The 20446-nt window shown below is 40.1% G+C and overlaps 1 protein-coding gene and 1 pseudogene across 2 annotated transcripts in view; both read right to left on the reverse strand.

Annotated features, from left to right (window-relative positions):
• The window catches only part of TRPM7 (transient receptor potential cation channel subfamily M member 7), an 82097-nt gene extending 69543 nt beyond the window's left edge, over positions 1 to 12554 (reverse strand). Inside the window, exon 1 of the mRNA XM_080931322.1 lies at positions 12435 to 12554. Within this exon, the coding sequence (XP_080787448.1) occupies positions 12435 to 12437 (3 nt within the window). The 5' untranslated portion in view covers positions 12438 to 12554. The remainder of the gene's footprint in view (positions 1 to 12434) is intronic.
• Positions 12555 to 17134: 4580 nt separating this feature from the next.
• On the reverse strand, positions 17135 to 17646 carry LOC308431653 (large ribosomal subunit protein eL42-like; annotated as a pseudogene). Its single transcript has 2 exons — positions 17384 to 17646; positions 17135 to 17189 (listed from the first exon to the last, which is right to left on the reverse strand). The product of its transcript is annotated as a large ribosomal subunit protein eL42-like (transcript).
• Between the last annotated feature and the right edge of the window lie 2800 nt (positions 17647 to 20446).

A 20446-nucleotide genomic window follows, 5' to 3' on the forward strand; every position in this document is an offset into this window, starting at 1 on the left:
TAGTCTTTAGATCCCCAGTTAATTATCATACTTTGTTCTCACTTATAAAATAGAAACACTCAATAAATTAGATAATTATTGACTGTTACTGTGTGGTCCACTCTTCATTTCCTTGCAGATTCATCCTCTTTCCCCATTTCGGGGGTAAGTGGGGGTTGCTACAGATTGAACTTAGGAACATGCCCATAACTAATGACATGTTCTATCACTACACCCTCCACAGCCCCCCTCAATTGTTTGTTTTTCTTTTCCCTCCCTCCCTCCTTCCCTCCCTCTCTCCCTCCCTCCCTTTCTTTCTAAAGACAAGTCTCACTAAGCAGACCTAGATGGCCTGGGACTTAGGATGGAACAGGCTGGTCTCAAATTCAGAGATCTGCCTGCCTCTGCTCTCTTGGGATTAAAGGGATGTAGCCCATGCCCATCCTTCCTTCTCAAATCTTTTAAAAGCAGGCATACTTCATTTCTTAAAAAAAAAAAAAAAAAAAATCAGACATTAAATTTCTTTTTTTTTCAACTGTATTTTCCTGTTATGTTCATAGATATTTCACTATACATTGGATAACTCACAAATTTCTATTTCTACATTCCATCCCAACACTGAAAAAAAAAATTGCAGGCCAGGTATGGTGGGACACCTTTAATCCCAACACTTGGGAGTGAGTTTAAGGCCAACCTAGTCTACTGAAAGATCTGCCTCAACAAACAAACAAAAACAAAGTATATTTCAATCCCAAACTCTATCAACCTTCTGGCATTCAGCTCTTTTTATCCTAAAAAAAAAAAAACCATTTCCAAATACTCATTATTTGTGCAGTAAAAGGCAAATTTTCTTAATATTGGAGTAATTGAAATATCACACCTCCCTAAGTGTAGAGATTAAAATCAAGTGCCATCAAAATTATAAAAAATTACATCTAAAATGCCTCTATCAGACTGCCTCTAGGCAAGACTGTGGGTACATTTTCTTGATTAATGGTTCTTATAGGAGAGCCCAATGTACTGGGGCTACGGCTACTGCCATCCATGACAGCAGATCCTGGTTTGTGTAAGAAAGCAGGATCAAGCCAATAAACAGGTTTTCTTCCACGACTTCTGCTTCCTGCAAGTTCCTTCTCTGACTTCCCATAGTAAATGGTAGAGTATATGACCTGAAAGTTACACACTGAGATAAATCTTTTTTCTCTTCAACTTGCTTTTGGTCACAGTGTTTTTTCACAACAATAAAAACACTAACTAAGATAGAAATTGGTACACAGATTTGTGGGATGTTACTATGACAGAACTGATGATGATCTGGAGGGTGATTGTGGAAGGATATTAGAACTATGAGCTGGAAAACCCACTGAGTATTCAAAGCTTAATGAGCTGCTGTGGGAACTCAGAATATAATGCTGAGAACAGAGCAGATAATAGAGGCCTGGCTTGTGTAGTTTCAGGGGAAAGTTTAAGAATCTCTTACAAGACTATATGGGGGAGATTCATATTCTGAATTAAAATCTGTGATTCTGGTCACTTGGTGCAGAAGAATCAGCTTTCATTAATAGAAGACCAGAGACATTAAAGTGAGATCTTTGCTTTGTGAGGACAACCCATACTGGTCAGCTGGAGTAGAAGAATAATGAGCTGTGATTAAGAAAACAACAGTTCTTTTTTTGTGGCATCTCTTAAGTGGCCAGCCACATCAAGATGAAATATATCCTTCACAGCATCAGCTGTCAGAAACTCATTGAAATAGGCAATCAACACAGACTTTGTACTTTCTATGAGAAGCACATGGCCAAAAGTAGCTGCTGCTTGCTGCTTGCTGCTTCTGCATAAAAAGTAGGATTATGTGGTCAGAATCAGTGGGAACAACAAGGTCTTCCCATGAAGCAAGATGTCTTGACCCACAGAAGAGTGAACCTACTGTTGAACACATCAAGGGAAACTGGGGAAAGGAAGCATAAGGCTATTGTGGGGCAAATTGTAGCTACCAATCTGAGCACTCTCAACTTGAGTATTGTTATGAGAGGGGGCGGGGAGAGGTGGTGAAGGGGAGAGAGGAAGAAAAAGAGAAGAGGTGTGCATGCCCAGGAGAGAGGGGGGAGAGACAGATAGGCAGAGACAGAGATAGAAAGAATATTCCTGAATTAACAGATAGATACTACTGTGCTTCAATCACTGGGGCCCAAAAGAGTTTCAAAACTTTTCTACAGAAGATGATGTCCACCAGTATACTATCAGATAGTCCTTGAACCAAGAATATAAGGAACTCGAGACCAAAACACCTAAGATTAAACATCTTTGTTATTCCACATGTCCTCCAACACAAATGATAACGTATTACTCTGAAGAAACAAGAAGAAAAACAAGGAGATTTAAGAACATGCCAAACTTTAGCCAAGAAAATGAAGGAAGCCAAAGAAATATGCCAGAAACAGATTGCTAAGAGACATAGAAGTGGGCTATCTGTGAGTTTCTACTTCTAAATCTGAGTCCAGTTAAGAAATAAGTCTTTAAGAATAACAAATAACCCAGGTGTGGTGGCACACCCCTTTAATTCTAACACCTGAGTGGCAGAAGCAGGTATATCTCAATTCAAGGCCAGCCTGGTCTACAGAGTGAGTTCCAGGAGTGCCAGGGCTATGCAGAGAAACCCTGTCTTAAAAATCAAAACAATACCAAATAATAATAATAACAACAACAAATAGATGACCAGACCTTGAGGGGAAAAAAGAGGAAGAGAATAGCATCACTGAGGCAAAATCTTCTGGGTAGTGTTCCCTGAGGGTCAGTACACAGAAGCTATGGTCCAGAGGGGGCCAAGGCTATACCTCATGTTGGCAGCCAAATTTGGTCATATGAAGAGTGAAATGGTCAAGGGGAGCAGCTGGGGCTTGGCACTATGAGAGGCCAGTGGAAAGGTGTAGCTTCAGCTGCAGAAGGTTTAGGAATTAAGAGGCAGACAACGAAGAAAAATTGAAGCTTGGTATCATGTGACAGGGTCAGAGGCCCTAAAGAGAGCCTAGGGGAGGCTACTGGTGAAAGTGCAGACTAGTTGCAGGAGAGACTCCGAATTTTGGAGATGCCAGATATCATGGAACAATCATCAAAGTCAACAACAGTTATAAAACGAAGCTGTGTGAAACCAATCAAACATGCTATGAGAAGAAACAGAGGAATGGAGCTACTCATGCCCTTTGAACCCAGAAGATCCAACATGTCCAACACTTGGCTTTACTGCTGGACTTTGGTTTTGCTTTGAATATAACTATGCCCTGGTTCTTCCCTTTTGAAATAAGAAAGCATTTAACTTGTTTTCATATTTTACTCAGTTATCAGACCTTCGCTATTTTAGACTTTGAACATTTTTAAAAGTGTTTTAATTAAAAAAAAAAAACCGTTGGATTTTTAAGTTGGAATGTTCAAACAAGAAAGCAAGAGTTAGAGTTTTATAGCAATGTAGTGGTGTCAAGTTGACAAGGGGTCAGCTGTCCTGAGCATGTCAACTTAGTACAAGCCAGAGTAATATCTGGGAAAAGGAACCTCAGAAAATGCCTTCAAATTCGAAGTCTAAAAGGCATTTTCTTGATTAACTATTGACTTTGGAGGGCACACTTTACTGTGGGTACTGTTATTCCTGGGAAGCTGGTCCTGAGTTGTATAAAGGAAGCAGACCAAGTCATGAGGAGCAAGCCAGTAGGCAGCATTGCTCCAAAGTTTCTGCTTCAGTTCCTTCCTCTAAGTTCCTGCCTTGAATTACTTCCCTCCATGATGGAGTATGATCCGAGTTATAGATGCTGGCACATGGGTGCTTCCAATTGAACCAGGGTCCTCTGGAAGAGCAGCCAGTGCCCTTAACCACCAAGCCATCTCTCCAGCTCCTGACTAAGACAGTTACTAATAAAACTTTAAATTATAAAGATTAAAAACAAAATTAATTTAAATAATATAATTATCAGAAGTATCCTATCTTAGGGTTTGCATTGCTCTGAAGAGACACCATGACCAAGGCAAACTGGGACTGACTTACAGTTTCAGGTGTTCAGTCCATTAACGTTATGGTGGGAAGCATAGCAGCATGCAGGCAGACATAGTGCTGGAGAAGCTTAGAGTTCTACACTTTGATTGGAAGGCAACCAAGAGGAAACTATCTTCTGCAGGCAGCTAGGAGGAGGTCTCTTCCACACTGAACTTCCACACTAGAGCTTGACCACTAGGAAACCTCAAAGCCTGACTATACAGCGACACACTTCCTCCAACAAGGCCACACCTATTCCAACAAGGTCATACCTCCTAATAGTGCCACTTCCCATGGGCCAAAATATTTAAACCAACACATAAACATGAACTATTAAGAGTTATAAATTATAAAAAAAAAAACCTTGAAGTTTATATTGGTTTTGGATGCAAAAACCTGTAGATAGTTTTATAATTTGCTGACCCAACTTCTTGTGCTTTCTTTGCTTCCTATGTGCAGATAAAATTTGATCTCTCTGCTTCAGGTAGGCCCTCTTGGTCCTGCTGCTGTCAGTCCTTCCCCATAAGCCCCTTATCCCTCTATCCCTCCATAAGCCCCCCAAACCCCTGGCTCCCCATGTCACAACAGAAAAATAGCTACTACATTTACTAAGGAATCTTCTTGGACTCAACTAAAGATAAGAACTTCAAAAATCCAGATGACGATGGACAGATGGCTCATTCGTTAGAAGCGCTGAATGCTTCTTCCAGAGAACTCAAGTTCAATACCCAGCACTTACATTGCAGCTCACAACAATCTGTAACTTCAATTCTAGTGAGTCTGATGCCCTTTTCTATCCTTAACTATCACTGCTTACACATGGTACACATACACATATATACATAAAATGATAAAAATGAAATAAAAACTTTTAAAAAGGACTCAGATAATCAACAAGTCAGCATCAACTGCTCCTCATTAGTGAGAGTTCATAGATCAACCATTGAGCAGATAAATCTAATCCTGTCTTTGGCCCTCAGTGGGAGGACCATTTCTTTACTGATCTGCAACTGACTACTAAGAACTATATGTATTATCTGGAGGTAGTGGTGCTGCCTATAATCCCAGAATTTAGAAGATGGAAGCAAGAGGACTGGGCTACACAGAGAGCTCCAATCTTTCTGGGTGGCAAGCTAGACTCAAATTCAAAACAGTAGAAAAAAAGCATATCATTAAGGCATTCAATTTGATGTTTCTATACACACTAGGGAGTGATTGTGATTAATATATTTTCCAAATATACTTTCAGCAGATTTCAAGTACAAAATATTAGTATTATTCACCATGTTGACTGAGTTTCCAGATTGTATTCCTCTTACAATTAAATATAAACACATTATCCTGTTTCTCTCCTAATGGTATAGGAGTGGATCTGAGCCTAGAGGCTCCTTCCTAAGTATTAGGTTCTCATGCCTCACAACAAAGAATTGGACCAAAACTAACAGTTTCAGAAAGGGAAAGCACTCCTGAGAAACGAAAATGGGCTTGTGAGCTGAGAAGAAAAGCTCCAAATGTGCTGAGCCACAGAGCATGTGACCCTTCACATAGCACCTACCTTGCTTATCTACCCCACAGACTCTTCTTGAGCATCTTTCTTCCATTTGTTGTATGAAGACCAGGTGGGAAAGGGCTTCCAGTCTCTATTCTGACACACTGCCACCCTATTCCTGGTAACCACTGTTCCAGACACCTGTTTTTTCACTATTTAGAATCCACATGCTTTCAGTTAATAAAAACTCTAACTACGATACATACATTCACATGTTACTAGTGAAATATTTAGTTACCTAAAAACAAAATTTAGTAACAACAACAACAAAAAAGCTTTAACAAGTACCCTTAAGACTGCTAGCTAAACAGTGAGATCAACAGCATTGCTATTGATCAACATTTATCAGCTACTGAACTCATTAATTTGTGACAATGGGTAGTAAAAATCCCATTTTTACTAGAAAAGGTGGGCATCTATTAACTAATTTGCTAATCCATCATCACAATTCCAGTCTTAAAACATTTCAAGTAGTGGAAAGAGGAAGGATATGGAAAGAGGTGAAGTTGCTGAAAACATAAAGGGTGCCTCTTCTAGCACCAAGTTGGCTCTGGGTCAACAATGTCTGAGACTGAAGAGAAACAAAAGCTTTGAGATGATGACATCTCAAAGGCAGGCACCACAAGAGTTACTATCAGTGGATCCAAAATGAAACACTGGGATAGGTATCAGGTAGGTGACCTCTTAGCTTTCAAGTATTTTAGTCAGGTTAAAAATGTCACAGTTCCATTCTATTCAAGATAAACCCAAGCGGCCCCACCTTTAAGAATATTAAAATGCTATAAGGGGGTCAGGCAGTGGTGGCACATGCTTTTAATCTCAGCACTCAGCAGCAAAGGCAGGTGGCTCCGAGTTGAGGACAGCCAGGTCTACAGTATGAATGCCAGGATAGCCAGGGCTACATAGAGAAATCCTGTCTCCAAAAACAAAACCAAAATAAACAGACAAAAAGAAAACCCCACAAAGTAGTGATTCTTAACCTTCCTAATGCTGCTACATTTTAATACTGTTCCTCATTTGTGGTGACCCCCAACCATAAAATTATTTCCATTACTACTTTATAACTGTAATTTTGCTACTGCTATGAATCATACATAATGTAAGTATTTTTGGAGGCAGAGGTTTGCCAAAGAAGCTGAAACCCATAGAACCGCTGGGCTAGAGAGACAGCTTATTGTTAATAGTGAATATTGCATGTATTAGTTACTTTCCTGTTGCTGTGATAAAATCCCATGAATATAGCAAATTACAGGAGAATTTATTGGCGCTTAGAATTCCAGAGGGCTAAGAGTCCATTGTGGCAGGGAAACTGCATGAGCTCATATCCTACACTATAAATATGAAGCAGACAAAACTGGAAATAAACTAGAATTTTCAAAGCCCACCCCTAATGATATACTTTTTCCAGCAAAGCATACCTAACCCTCCCCAAACAGCACCATCAACTGTAAAGCAAGTGTTCAAATGCACAAGATGATGGGGAACATATCTCACTCAAAGCATATGCTTGGAGGCAGATTATCTTAATAAAGTAACTTTTTTCCTAACAATGCAGCAGATACATCAAATAAATGGACCCACCCACCAATAGCCAATGATAATAGTTGGATATATAACAAAAATTAATCTGAGAGGGGATACCTAAAAAAGTACTAGTACTACTAGAAACCCTAGGTTTTACTCTGTGAGCAAATGCTATTAACACATCTTGACCGGTCTTTATTAATACATATGTTTCTCAGTTAATACAAAATTTCCTCTCTAAGAAATCTATTTGGTTTAGTAGATAACTTTTCCAATCTCCTAAGAACTCCCTCCCATACTCTGTCAAAGTAAAGTACATAAAATGGAGTTGCATATAACCTGTCAATATGCAAGGAGCTTAGCAATAAAGGAACTTCTACTTGGGTTCATGTCACTAAAAGAAAATATACTAATACAATTTTGAAGTGATTTTACTTTTTAAAAACAAAGATTTTGTATGTCTTTGAGTGTGTGTCATGTGCTTGTTAATACTCTCAGATACCAAGAAGGTATCAGACTCCCTGGAGCTGGAGTTACAGTTGGTTGTGAGCTTCCCAATGTAGACGCTAGGAACCATATTCTGATCATCTCAACGAGCAGAAAGTGCTCTTGAACTACTGAAACTTCTCTCCAGCTTCCAATTTTACTTTCAAACAAACAAACAAACAAACAAACAAACAAACAAACAAACTCCTTATAACATCAACACCTTTCACCTGAGAACTCACAAGTATACATCTCCTTAAATAACAACTCTAGTTCCAGACATTTAGTTTGGCAGATCAACATCCCCTACCCATTAGTAACTTTAGGATGTTTTGTTTTGTTTGAGAGAAGGTTTCTGTGTGTATTCCTGGATGTCCTTGAACTCACTCTCTAAACCAGGTTGGTCTTGAACCTTGATTCTACCTGCCTCGGCCTCCACCTCCTTGGATTAAAGGATTGTGGCCTCCACCTTGGGATTAAAGGATTGTGCAGGTGCTGCCACCACCACCAGGCTTAACTTGAGGATCTTTAATAAGTGATTGTGCAACTAATAGACAAGTGTTTACTTCATGTTTTTTTGAATGAACAGTATGTAATTGGCATATGAAACATTTAGAACAGCCATATCTAAATGCTATATCTACTAGCTAATAGTATTAATTTTGCTTCAAACCTACTAGACACTTACAAGAATATCCTGTGTCTGGTATAGTAAATTTATATTCTTAAAGATTACAAAGACTTGATTCACACACTACAAGATAGGTGACGCTCTCTAATCTAAAAAAGAGCTTTTTCAATCTCTTCCTCATACTAACAGCTTCTTGGCTATCTTTTCTTCTGTCGCTTTTGGCACACTACAAAACTGTCAGAAGAAGTTGGGCAACTGAGTCTGTTAAATTTCACTTTGTACATTTACAATGAGTAAATTCTGTCAAGGTTGTTTATATCCTTGATATGGCTTGGCTTAGGAGTCTTTTTTCTTCCCATTTAAAAAAGAAAAGAAAAGAAAAGGTTGAGGTTTCTGGCAGTCTGGAATTTAGATAGTTGAGGTATTAGGTTATTAGTATGTTTAAATAATGGAAAGAGAGACAAAAAGTACTTCACAGACCTTAATCCTAACAAAGCTCCTGACGTCAAACAGAAAAAGGGACCATTTACCTTTAGATGTTAGTGACAGCAGCCTATGATATGGCCTTAAACCAGGTGGAGCAGCACATAACTAGTTAGTTACCCAAAAGGTGGAGGCAGGAGGATCTATCCCTTAGGCCCTTAGGAAACCAGCCAAACCCATTCTTAAAGTGAAAGAGGTAAGATAAAGATAAAAAAATGACCAAGTAAGAACCAAATCTACCAGAACTTCTCACCTTCACACAACAATACTTAAAGGTTCTAAAAATTCTGAAGCTGGGAGATGGTAGCAAAACGCCTTAATCCACCATTTGGGAGACAGAGGCAGGCAGCTCTCTGAGTTCTGGGCCAGCCAGATCTACAGAGTTAGTCCCAGGACAGCCAGGACCACACAAAGAATCCTTGTCTCAAAAAACAAGGCATAATAAAAATCTAAATCTTCAGAGAACTGAGCATACTACCCAAAAATACAATGTATAGATGGAGAATCACTTTCTAAACCCAAACTGAACTGAACCAGAGTCAATGAATCTCTGAAAGTACTAATCTATACCTCAAATTAAATTATCTTTTTATCTTTTAAAAATAAACTGAAAGGTTCAACTCTCCAATTCATTTGTATACATGAACCATTCAAATTAGTTTAATAGTTGCAAAATAGCATTTAAGGTGACACACTGAGCCAGACATAGTGGTACACCCTTTTAGTCCCAGCAATCAGGAGGCAGAAGCAGATGAGTGTGAGTTCATGGCCAGTCTGATCTACACAGCAAGCTCCCGGCTACAGTTACTGAATGTTATCCCATTTTTAAAAAAGTGACACCTGGTACTGGAGGATAGTTCAGCGGTAAAGAGCAAACACTGTTCTTCAGAGGATCAGAAATTCATTCCCAATCAGCTTACAACCACCTGTAACTCCATCTGCAGGGGACTCTAGCTCTGGCCTTTGCAGGCACCAGTACGAATAAATTGAAAAAAAGTGACATTCACCTAAAATTTGACATACTCACATAAATGTGAGTTCAAATCCTCATGTTTATATTCAAAGCTAATCTCAACTACTCTTGTGTATTTCCAGATAAAACATACATTCAAAAGAGAAAGCAAAACATAAAACACATGCAGCAGACTCAATATTGAAAGTTCCCTAAAAAGAAAAGGAACCAAGACTGAATTATCAATGGCAAAAATCATTAATGGCAACAACTCAAAGTATGTGATTGAATTAAGAATAACTTTATAACTAAGGTCAATAACAAATCCACTGGTCAATCAACCTTTTTTAAAAAAAGATTTATTTATTATGTATACAATGTCCTGCCTGCATGTATGCCTGCACACCAGAAGGGGGCACCAGACCTTATTATAGATGGTTGTGAGCCACCATGTGGTTGCTGGGAATTGAACTCAGGACCTCTGGAAGGTCAGTCAATGCTCTTAACCTCTGAGCCATCTCCCCAGCCCCAATCTTTTTTTTTTAAAGATGAAAGTATATAATCTAGTGTTCAAATACTGAACAAAAATATGAGTACTGTGTCACAAAACCTCTGACTAGAACATTCTAACTTCAGTTTTGCAAGTGCTTACTTGAATAGGACACTTCAAATCTTTTTACTTACCCATCCCCAATATTAAAAATTGAACCAAAACATAACACATACTAGGTATGCAATCAATCTGCCAGTGAACTATGTGCCCAGTAATAAGCATTTTTTCAGTTTATATTTTAAGTAATGCCTTCAACCATTATATCTGAACATTTTAGGCAATGACCAAATTACAGCATGGTTTCATTTTACAGATGGTTATAAACAATACTAGAAATACGACTCCACAAAAGCTACCTATTTATTTTGGTTTTTCAAGGCAGGACTAAACTCAGAAATCTGTTTGCCTCTGCCTCCCTGGTGCTGGGATTAAAAGTGTGAACTACCTATCATGCCTGGCATAATTCTTTGATTTTTGACATCTTAATCCCTTTCTTTTCACCTTTACCCAAGGAAGCATCTCCATGACCTGTAATAGACTGATGAAAATAGACTCATTATTCCTGAGTAATTTTTTGGACAGTCTGACCTAAAAGATGAGGAAACTGAATTAAATTACTGAATAAAGAATCCACCTTTTAGCAAGGCATGGTGGTGCAAGTCTTTGATCCGAGCACGAAGGAGGCAGATCTCTGACTTAGAAACTAACCTGGTCTTAGAGAAAAAAAAGAAAAAAAGAAGAAAAAAAAAAAAAGACGACAATGAGGAAGGAGGAAGAGAGGGAGGAAAGGAAAAACACATAAGAAAAAACACACATTTTATGTTATCCTAAAGTTTTACTATATCTCAAATGTATAATGTAATGTTAACCACTCAACTCACTATTAGTCAGGAATTAAGCAAAGCAAAAAATAAAATTAAGACTCTTAATTTTAAATTTTAAAGTGACACTGTTCTCCTTACAGAATCAACAAGTTTATGCATGTCCAAAAAATACTAAGTTCATACTATGCTCCGTATATGGTGAATTACTTACAAAACTAAAGCTATTGGTTTTGGGGGGGAGGGGGAAGGGGGTCTTTTATCTGTTAACGAAAACATTTTTAAAAATATTTAACCAGTATGTTCAAATGTAAGCAGTTTAACCATCTAAATGCAAAACCAGATATATCACTGAATAAGTCAGTACTTAATGGCTTGCAAAACTCTTGGATTCAACACACCCTTCAGTAGAGAGTCTTTAAATCAAAGCCATAAGTATTTAAATGAAATGATTTAGCGAGGTAGAGGGATTTGAACTTTCCTTTCAGGAAATAGGCAAAGCCAGGTGACAAACACCTGTAATTCCAGAGCTCAGGAGATGGAGGCAAGAGCTTAAGGAACTCAATAACGGCCTCAGGATTTGAGGCCAGCCTGGGCTACATGTAACCCAGTCTCAAAAGTAGTCTTCAAAGACTTTACAAACGAAAGTGAGAAATGCATTATTCATTCACATGCAAGACACTTCTAAACCTAGCCCGACGCGGTGGCGCACGTCTTTAATCTTCGGAGGAAGAGAGGCAAACGGATCTCTGTTTAAACACAACCTTGTCTACACAATGAGTTCCAGGCTATCCAGGGTTACAAGCGAGACCTCGTCTCAAATATAAAGAAAAGGAAGAAAAACTAAACCTGTCAGACTTCGGCAAAGGAACGCCAGTTTGCATAAAGACTATTAAGTTAAATTACTGAACAGGAATGCCTTTCCTGCTCAGATCCCAGATCTAAATGGCTTTCTTTGTAAGGAATCTCCAAATCCGGTTCCTGGCCTTAACAACAAAAGCTCGAGCCAACGCTGCAACACACCGACTCCCTCCAGTCTGCACACTGGCTTCAAACTGTCTGGGACAACAGATGAGGTAGTTCGACGCAGACCTGGCAACGCACTGTCTCAGCCTCCCAGGAATTGTCCCTTCCCCGTCCCTTGCTAAAGAAAACCCCGAACCACATCACAGTCTACACCGTCAAAAATCACTCCCGTTCTACCAAAAAGTAATAATACTAGAAAATGTACCTGTAGAGAGACTGCGGCACAGCCAACAAGTCACAGCTCGGAACCCGCTCCCTTCTCCTTTACCGTAACGCCTCAGCCCTCCCTCCCTTTCCGTGTCTACACCGCGGCTCCGCTACCAGCGGTGGCGCCCGGAGGGCCAGAGAGCTCCCAGGAGCGCCGCACTAGCTCCCGCGAGGCCCGCCCGCGCCAGGCCCGGCTCCGTACCATTCTCCTCACGGGGCGGACTCCGGAAGGGCAGCGGCTCCTCCTCCTCCTCCGCGGCCTGCAGCCATCTATCGGAAAGCGTCTCCGGAGGCGGTGGCACGGGCCACCGAACAAGGACAGCCCCGGGAAACCTTCTCAGAACTAACTCAGCTCCAGCGCTAGCAGCAGAAGTCGAGTCTTTCATAATTGTGCGACCAGCTCCGCCGGGTGACTGGCCACAGGGACGCGCCCGCGCCCGCCTCCGCCGGAGACGGGGCCGCGGCAGCCACGTGACGAGGGCGTCGAGTGCGTCGCGCGGAGGGCGTGTCACGTGAAGAGCGCGCTCACAGCGGCCTACCCCTAAGCCCCGCCCAGCCGCAGGCGGGGAAGCGCAGAGCTGCGGCTTTCCCCGGTGTTGCTGGCTTTGGCTTCCTCCCCGCCTCCGTCTGCGAGAACTTGTTCCGCTTTAATGACCGGATCCCTGGGGTCACCAAGAACTGGCTCCCGCGGGCGCGCACGCTGTCTTTTTCTTTTGCTATCGCATCAGTCTATGTTGGTTATTAGCGATCGCTTCCCACACCTTATCCTTCCCCATCAAGGGCGCAATCTGGTTATTATCGCTGCTATTATTAGTGGCTTATTTTATGTCCACGTGTGTTTTGCCTCAAGTATGTCTGTGTACCATATGTGTGCAGTGTCCTCAGAAGACCGCTCTAGATCATCTGGAACTGGAATTTCAGACAGTGCTTTTTGAGTCCCTTGTAACCCAAGTTCGTGGCCTAAAACGACCTTGAACTATGGATTCTGCTTTTAACACCACAGTGCTGCGATTACTGGCCTTTGCCATCCAAAAGGTTTTTTTGGTTTTTTAGTGTTTTTAATTTTGTTTTTTGTTTGACCAGTAGTAGTTGACACATGCCTGTAATCACAACACTCAAAAAAAAAAAAAAAAAAAAAAAAAGCAGGATTGCAGTAAATTCGAGGCTAGCGAGGGTTAGAATGACACGGTCTTAAAAAACAAAACCAAATCCGCTTTTGACACAGCATCTTTCTGCTCTTAGACATTTAAAGGCTCCTCTGCCCGAAGCTCCGTTCTGCCTCTATCTTTGATCTTTGTTCATTTAACTATGACTAATCTCGAATTCACTGTGATCTTCCTGCCTTAGCCTTCTGAGTACTGGGGTTACAGGCGCGTAGCACTACTGATCTTAAAAAAAAAAAAAAAAAAAAAAAAAAAAAGGATGGCAAACGCCTGTAATTCCAGAAGGCAGAGGCAGGCGGATCTCTGAGTTAGAGGTCAGCTTCCAGGTCTACCAGAGATCATAACAAGACACTATCTCAATAAAACAACGCCCCCCCCCCGAAAAAACAAAACAAACAAAAAAACCCCACCAGATTCACTGATAAATAATTGACATTTAAGTGTACGATTTGATAAACTTCGACATGAAATCACTACTCCAATCAAAGCAATGAACATATTCATTAATTCCAAATTCCTGACATCCTTGCTAAACACTTCCCGTGTGTACAGATCGAGTCCCTCTTAACTCAGTGGTTCTGAACCTTTGTGTTGCTTTAACACAGTTCCTCATATTATGCCCACCCCCAGTTTTTCATTCTTTTCACTGCTACTTCCTAAGTGTAATTTTGCTAGCTATGAATCATAATGTAGATATCTGATATGCAGGATATCTGATATGCAGCCCACAGGTTGAGAACCAACATTCACACTGCATGTGTCTCTAGGTCTCTAAAGGGAATTGGTTCCAAGACTCTCCATACCCACAGCATACATCTTCAAGAATACATTAAATTAATACATGCAATACCTAACAAAATACAAACGTGCATTTCTTTAAAGATTGATAAAATGTTCAGTATAGATATAATTTTATTTCTGAATATTTTCCTTTTTTGATTGGTTGAGTCCACACAGAACCCATGTATATGGTGAGGCAACTGCACTAGCCTGCTTTGTGTCTTCAGATGTACTTTGGCTGGACTAGCTGAAGTTTTACACAGTGTGCACTTAATTTGATTTAGTCTAGCTTCGTCCATACTGCATAGTTATTATCTACCAAGCAATATGACACACAGTTCACCAAGACAAGCCTCTTCAACCAGACTGATCTAACCACCATAACTCTAACAAGTTTGTGGTGTGTATAAACCATCTTAGGCACTCCCCATCTTGTAAGCCTAGGAGGAACAGTGTTTCCAAATGTTTTAGTTGCCAGCCATGGTGATACATGTCCTTAATCCTAGCACTTGGGAGGTTGAGGCATGCTGACCTCTGTGAGTTCAAGGCCAGTCTGGTCTACATAACAAGTTCCAGGCCAACCAAAACTCCAGAGTGAGACCATGTCTCAAAAAAAAAAAAATCAAAAATAATATACATGTCATAATAGATTTCCAGTGAATATTTCAGAGATCTTGACTAACATGCACTCATTCAATGACTATATAATTTCAATTCCAGCTGGCTCTATACATGTTGTGACTTATAATCTAGGAGATAGGACAAACAAGAAAATCAAAATATAATGAAATGAAAGTACTTTATTTCTTGTGAACCTTAAAACCCTGGTAAAAAAGGAAAGGCTTCTTCTATACAGACTTTATATAGATATCTAGCAGAAAGTATGACCTGTATTTAAGGTATAAGTCTTCCTACCTCAAGATCTGAATTAAAAGCTTGTGTCTAGACTAATGAGCTGTGCAGTGGTGGTTTAATCCCAGCACTTGGGAGGCAGAGGCAGGCAATCTCTTGAGTTTAAGGCCAGTGTGGTCTACACAGAGACACCCTGTTTTGAAAAACAAAAAAACAAGCAAACAAACAAAAGGACCAAATGCCTTCATACCTCAAAGGTCCAGCCTAGAAGTGGATTTGCCCTCTTCAAACCAAGGAGAGAATCTCTCACAGGTGTGTCCTCCATTTCTGGATTGTAGTTCATTCCAGATATAGTCAAGTTGACAACCAGGAATAGCCACCACAACACCCATACACATAAAATAAAATGATAATTAAAAAGTAAAAATAAAGCAATGTAATTCAAGAAACTTTCCAGAAGTTGGCAAAATGGTTTAGTGGGTAAAGGTGTTGCTGCACAAGCCAAGGGGTCTGAATTCCATCTCTGAACCATTCTTAAGGTGGAAAGAGAGAATCCTCACACACACACACACAACTAACAAGAATAAGAAGAATTTTAAAGATGAGCCATCTCAAAACCTGCCCTGTATCTTCCTGTACTATAATAATAGTCATAATAGTCTTCCTGAAGTGTCCTGTGGGAGGTCCTTAGGTTATTGAGAAAGAGGCTTTCAGCTCCCTGGAATGGGTTCTTGTGAGTGTGGACAGTGCAAAGTTAATGTAAGACACACATTACCAATACAGTATTAGCCAGTCTGGACTCTTCTTACCCTGTGGTGAACAGTCTCACACTGAGTAGAGCTGACCTCAAGCTCTCAGTGGGGTACTACAGAAACGACAGTGTGTGACTTACGAGGCTTGATCAAAAAGAACACTTTGGTTTTCATCTTGCTCTTTCAGATCACTCATTCAGAGAAGCTGAGTAGCCCCTTCAAAAAGTGTGCATGACTAAAAAGAACTAAGACCCCTGCCAATAGCCTGTGCCTACTTGCCAGCCATACAGCTAGGCCATTATGGAAGGCTTCGACATCCTCATTAACTCCAAAATTCTCCAAGAGGAAATCAGCTAAGCCAGTCTCAACATCCTGACCCCAGGGAATTGTTCTTTTGAGCCTCTAATTTTCTTGGATAGTTTATGTAGCAGTATCTAACTGATCAAATTGTGGCATGACTGGATCATTATTCCATGATAGAATTTAATTACAACTGGGGGACATTTGGAAATCTTCAAGGCAGCTGAATTACAACTGAGTCTTGTAGCAATATACCAAGAAACGGCATTCCAGACAAGAGAACACTCTGAGTTAATGCAGGAAGAAGCGCCCTTTAATGGCTCCTACACTGAAAATCCTTCAGTGGTTCTCATAAACAAGTTTGACTGTGTGTAGTGGCTGTAACCATGACTAGAATGCTACACAGCAAAGCCCATCTAAGTGATGCTGTTTCCTTCACTCTTCTCCACCTGAGATGCCAGAGCCTTGGAAGGCCAACTTATCTTAGTAGATACGGCGACGCAAATCTGAACTCAATCTGCTCTCTGATTAGTGCGGACGGTGTAAAGAGAACTGTTGTATATTTGATGCTGTGGAAATGGCTGGTTATTGGATACAATTACTACAGTGTTTTTGCTTAAGAGTTCCAGGTTTACTGCTGGAATAATGTGTCATCTTATGAAAAAACAGGGTTTTTTTTCTTTTTAAAGTAGTGAATAATGGGCTTGATTCTATATTTGAAACTTAACTAAATTTATAAATTTATCTTTGGTGCTGTGGGTTAACTTTATAAACCCTAGGGTATGTGCTCTGCCATCAAACTCAAACCTCAGTCCAGAAAATACATTTTTAGAAACCAGTAAATTAAAAGTATTACAATTTGTGAGTGATAACAAATGTGTCTCACTAGTCAGGTTTAAAAATGCCCTGAAAGTATTTAAAATATGCTTCCCAAGTCTTGACAATATAGAGGTTTGCTTTCTTTTACTATTATTACTATTAACAATAAGTTTATTCTCTAGCAGGTAATTTTTCTACTGCTTCAGGGTCTTCCTCTCAAAGAACACAAACAAGTTTTAGAACTGGATCACTTGGCCCTTTCTTTTCTTGTCGCCTCCCAGTTCAAAACGCCTGCACCTTTTTTTTTTTTTTTTTTTTTTAATTACTTTATGTATGTGAGTGCACTGCAGCTGTCTTCAGACACCAGAAGAGGGAATCAGATCCTATTACAGATGGTTGTGAACCACCATATGGTTGCTGGGAACTGAACTAAGGACCTCTGGAAGAGCAGTCAGTGCTCTTAACCGCTGAGCCATCTCTCCAGCCAGTGCTTGCATCTCTTAATAACCAGCATCCTCTTGGATCTGCTGTTGGTCTCATCACTCAAACCTGAGTGAAATCTTCTTTGTGATTTTGGCGTTCTTTCGAAAAATAGGCTTTGTCTGCCCACTGCCCTGCTTCCTATCTAGCTCTACTTTCCTTGGGCAGACAGAGAATCCTTTCCCTTCTTATACTGGGTCACTTTGTGAGGCTGATGCGTGTCACATTTCTTACACAAAGTCCTTCAGGTTTTAGGTACGTTGACCATCTTTGCAGTAGAAGTAGAAATGGCGGCAGCGATGCCAGCCTCAACTACACACACCAAACAGGAAAGGGCTACTTTCTTCCTTCCTTTCTTTCTTTCTTTCTTTCTTCCTTCCTTTCTTTCTTTCTTTCTTTCTTTTTAATGTAAGAAGGTCTATTTATTTGCAAGGTACATATATATAAAACAACTTGACATAATATAGTTATTAAAGTGCAGGATAAATTAACTTTCAGAGATACAGAAAAATCACTAAAGTGAAAAAAGGAGGTAGATGGATAAGCAAACATGAATTTCATATAAAAATAATTTCATATAAAGAACTCAAAATGATGATGTGCAGTGAGCTAAATTCTGTGCTACAATTATGGGAGTGTTCTTGTCTCTTCCTGTGAGTCAGAAGGAGGTTCTGATAAAAAATAAAAAGACGAACGTTTTCCCCACCCCAAGGAGGGGAACTGACAGTGGCCGGAAGACCTCAGGGGGGCTTCTTTATTACCCATGTGGTAATGAGTGGACTGGAGTGAACTATAGGCAGAAAAGACTTCAGGGTAGAGAAAGGAGGCTTCTGGCCATGAGGCCCCCTCCTGACGATAAATTTTGGCTTCACATAATTAGCAACCAAATTGCAAGTGGAATGCAGGATGATCTTAATTTAATGGTGAAAACGCATGCTCTTTCAATGATCTTCCATTGAGCGGAGGGTCTTGCTTACCCTGAAGCTTTTACAGCTACACACAGGTGATTGTTCTTGACTGTTGTCTTGGAGTGGCATAGGTAGCATTAATTATACGGTTTCTTCTGGTTCTCTGTTGTTCTGATTACTCATCATTAGCTCAACTAAGTTCCCATGCCTCTATGAGCCTGGTGTTATCACTAACATTTTTGAACAGAGGAACAGAGTCAGGTACTATTTTATCCCCTCCAGCATTTGTTCTCGAGCTGTGTGCTGTGCTCCCTTTTATGACAGAAAGACCAAACTCACGAACTTCCCAAATAGCACAAAAGATTCTACATGTTGTCTTTCACAAGGTGTTTCCCTGTTCTGGTTAATCAGTCAAATTGTGGAACTGTATGATTATTTCCACATTAATCATTCCTCAGACCTTTCTCTCTGGATGGGGTTGTCACCAGTATATTTCTAGTCAGCGGAGAGAGGACACTGTATCTCAAAACTGAAAAGAATTGACTTAAAATGCCAACATTAGGGGCAGTGTGGTGCATGCCTCTGATCCCAGCACTTGGGAGACAACGGAAATTGGATCTCTTGAGTTGGATCTCTTGAGTCTGAGGCCAGCCTGGTCTATAGAATGAATTCTAGGACAGCCAGGAATATACAGAAAAACTCTGTTTCAAAAAGAAGAAGGAAAAAGAAAGAAGAAAGAAGAAAGAAGAAGAAGAAGAAGAAGAAGAAGAAGAAGAAGAAGAAGAAGAAGAAGAAGAAGAAGAAGAAGAAGAGAAAAGAAAGAAAGAAAAAATGAACATATTTGACTTATGGGCTGGAGAGATGGCTCAGTGGTTAAGAGCACTGGTTAATCTTCCAGAAAACCTGAGTTCAATTCCCAGCACTTATGTGGTAGCTCACAAATGTCTGTATGTAACTCCAGTTCTAGGGGACTTAACAGCCTTTCAGGCAAAACATGAAATAAAAATAATGCTGACATTAAGTCATTAAAATCAAACAGAAAGAAAGCCAGTATATGAAATGTCTTTATTGATATTTAGTTAATGTATCCGAGTATACCGTAGCTGTCTTCAGACACACCATAAGAGGGCATCAGATCTCATTACAGATGGTTGTGAGCCACCATGTGGTTGCTGGGATTTGAACTCAGGACCTCTGTAAGAGCAGTCAGTGCTCTAACCACTGAGCCATCTCTCCAGGCCCAGTACTGAGTTTTTATTAAAATATCTCATTAACATAACATTCTCCATTCCTTAAAGTTTGATAGTTCAGTGTCTGTCAGTCGGCACAGAATCTTTTACGTAGAGGGTGATAAAACCAGTTTTGCTCTACTTTGGATAGATTGGTGGATTTTTAAAAGATACTATTTCAAAAGCATTACCCTCCTCCGTCACAAACAGAAAACTTAATAAATGCCAACTATAAATAGAATGTTTCGAATTAATCTTTAATGCCAGTACCTTGATACTGTATACACACACACACACACACACACACACACACACACACACACACACACACGAGAAAACCGGCTCCCACCTCAAAGCAGATAGAAGAGGGTTGATTCTGGAGCTCAATAAGAGTGACCATGGTCAGGAACACAAGACTCAGTTGACCTCAAAATCCATGTTCTCACATGGAATCAGTTTCATGATTTCTTTTTAATAGTAACAGAAACAAAGAAAGTCATAAATCAAAACACTCTTCAAAATACATTACTGGGTACATCGTGTAGGTGGGTTGTCATGGGGGAGGGACCCTGCTACAAGCTTTAGATACTATCAGAGAGCATTCTTAGCTCCTTGATTGGTGAAGTAGGATTTTATTAAGTTAATGCATTCATAAAGCTTTTATCTGCTAGTCACAGGATATAAGGTCACAGGCTGTTCTGTCCAAGCAGAAGTGGGTGAGGAATGGCACTTGGGGGCTAAAGATAGCTTTGGATAACTTGTAATTAGGCTCGACCTGCAACTTCCACTCAGTCAGCCAGCCTTTGCAGACAGCTCTCTCCAGGAATTCTCACTTACAGCACAGAATCTGGCATCTCCTAAGAGTTCAATATCTATTTCCTGAGTAACATAGGAAGACGAAAACAGGTCTTCTCCAACCATATGTGAATAT

The sequence above is a fragment of the Micromys minutus genome, assembly GCF_963924665.1.
Source record: "Micromys minutus genome assembly, chromosome: 17".
Taxonomy (NCBI): domain Eukaryota; kingdom Metazoa; phylum Chordata; class Mammalia; order Rodentia; family Muridae; genus Micromys; species Micromys minutus.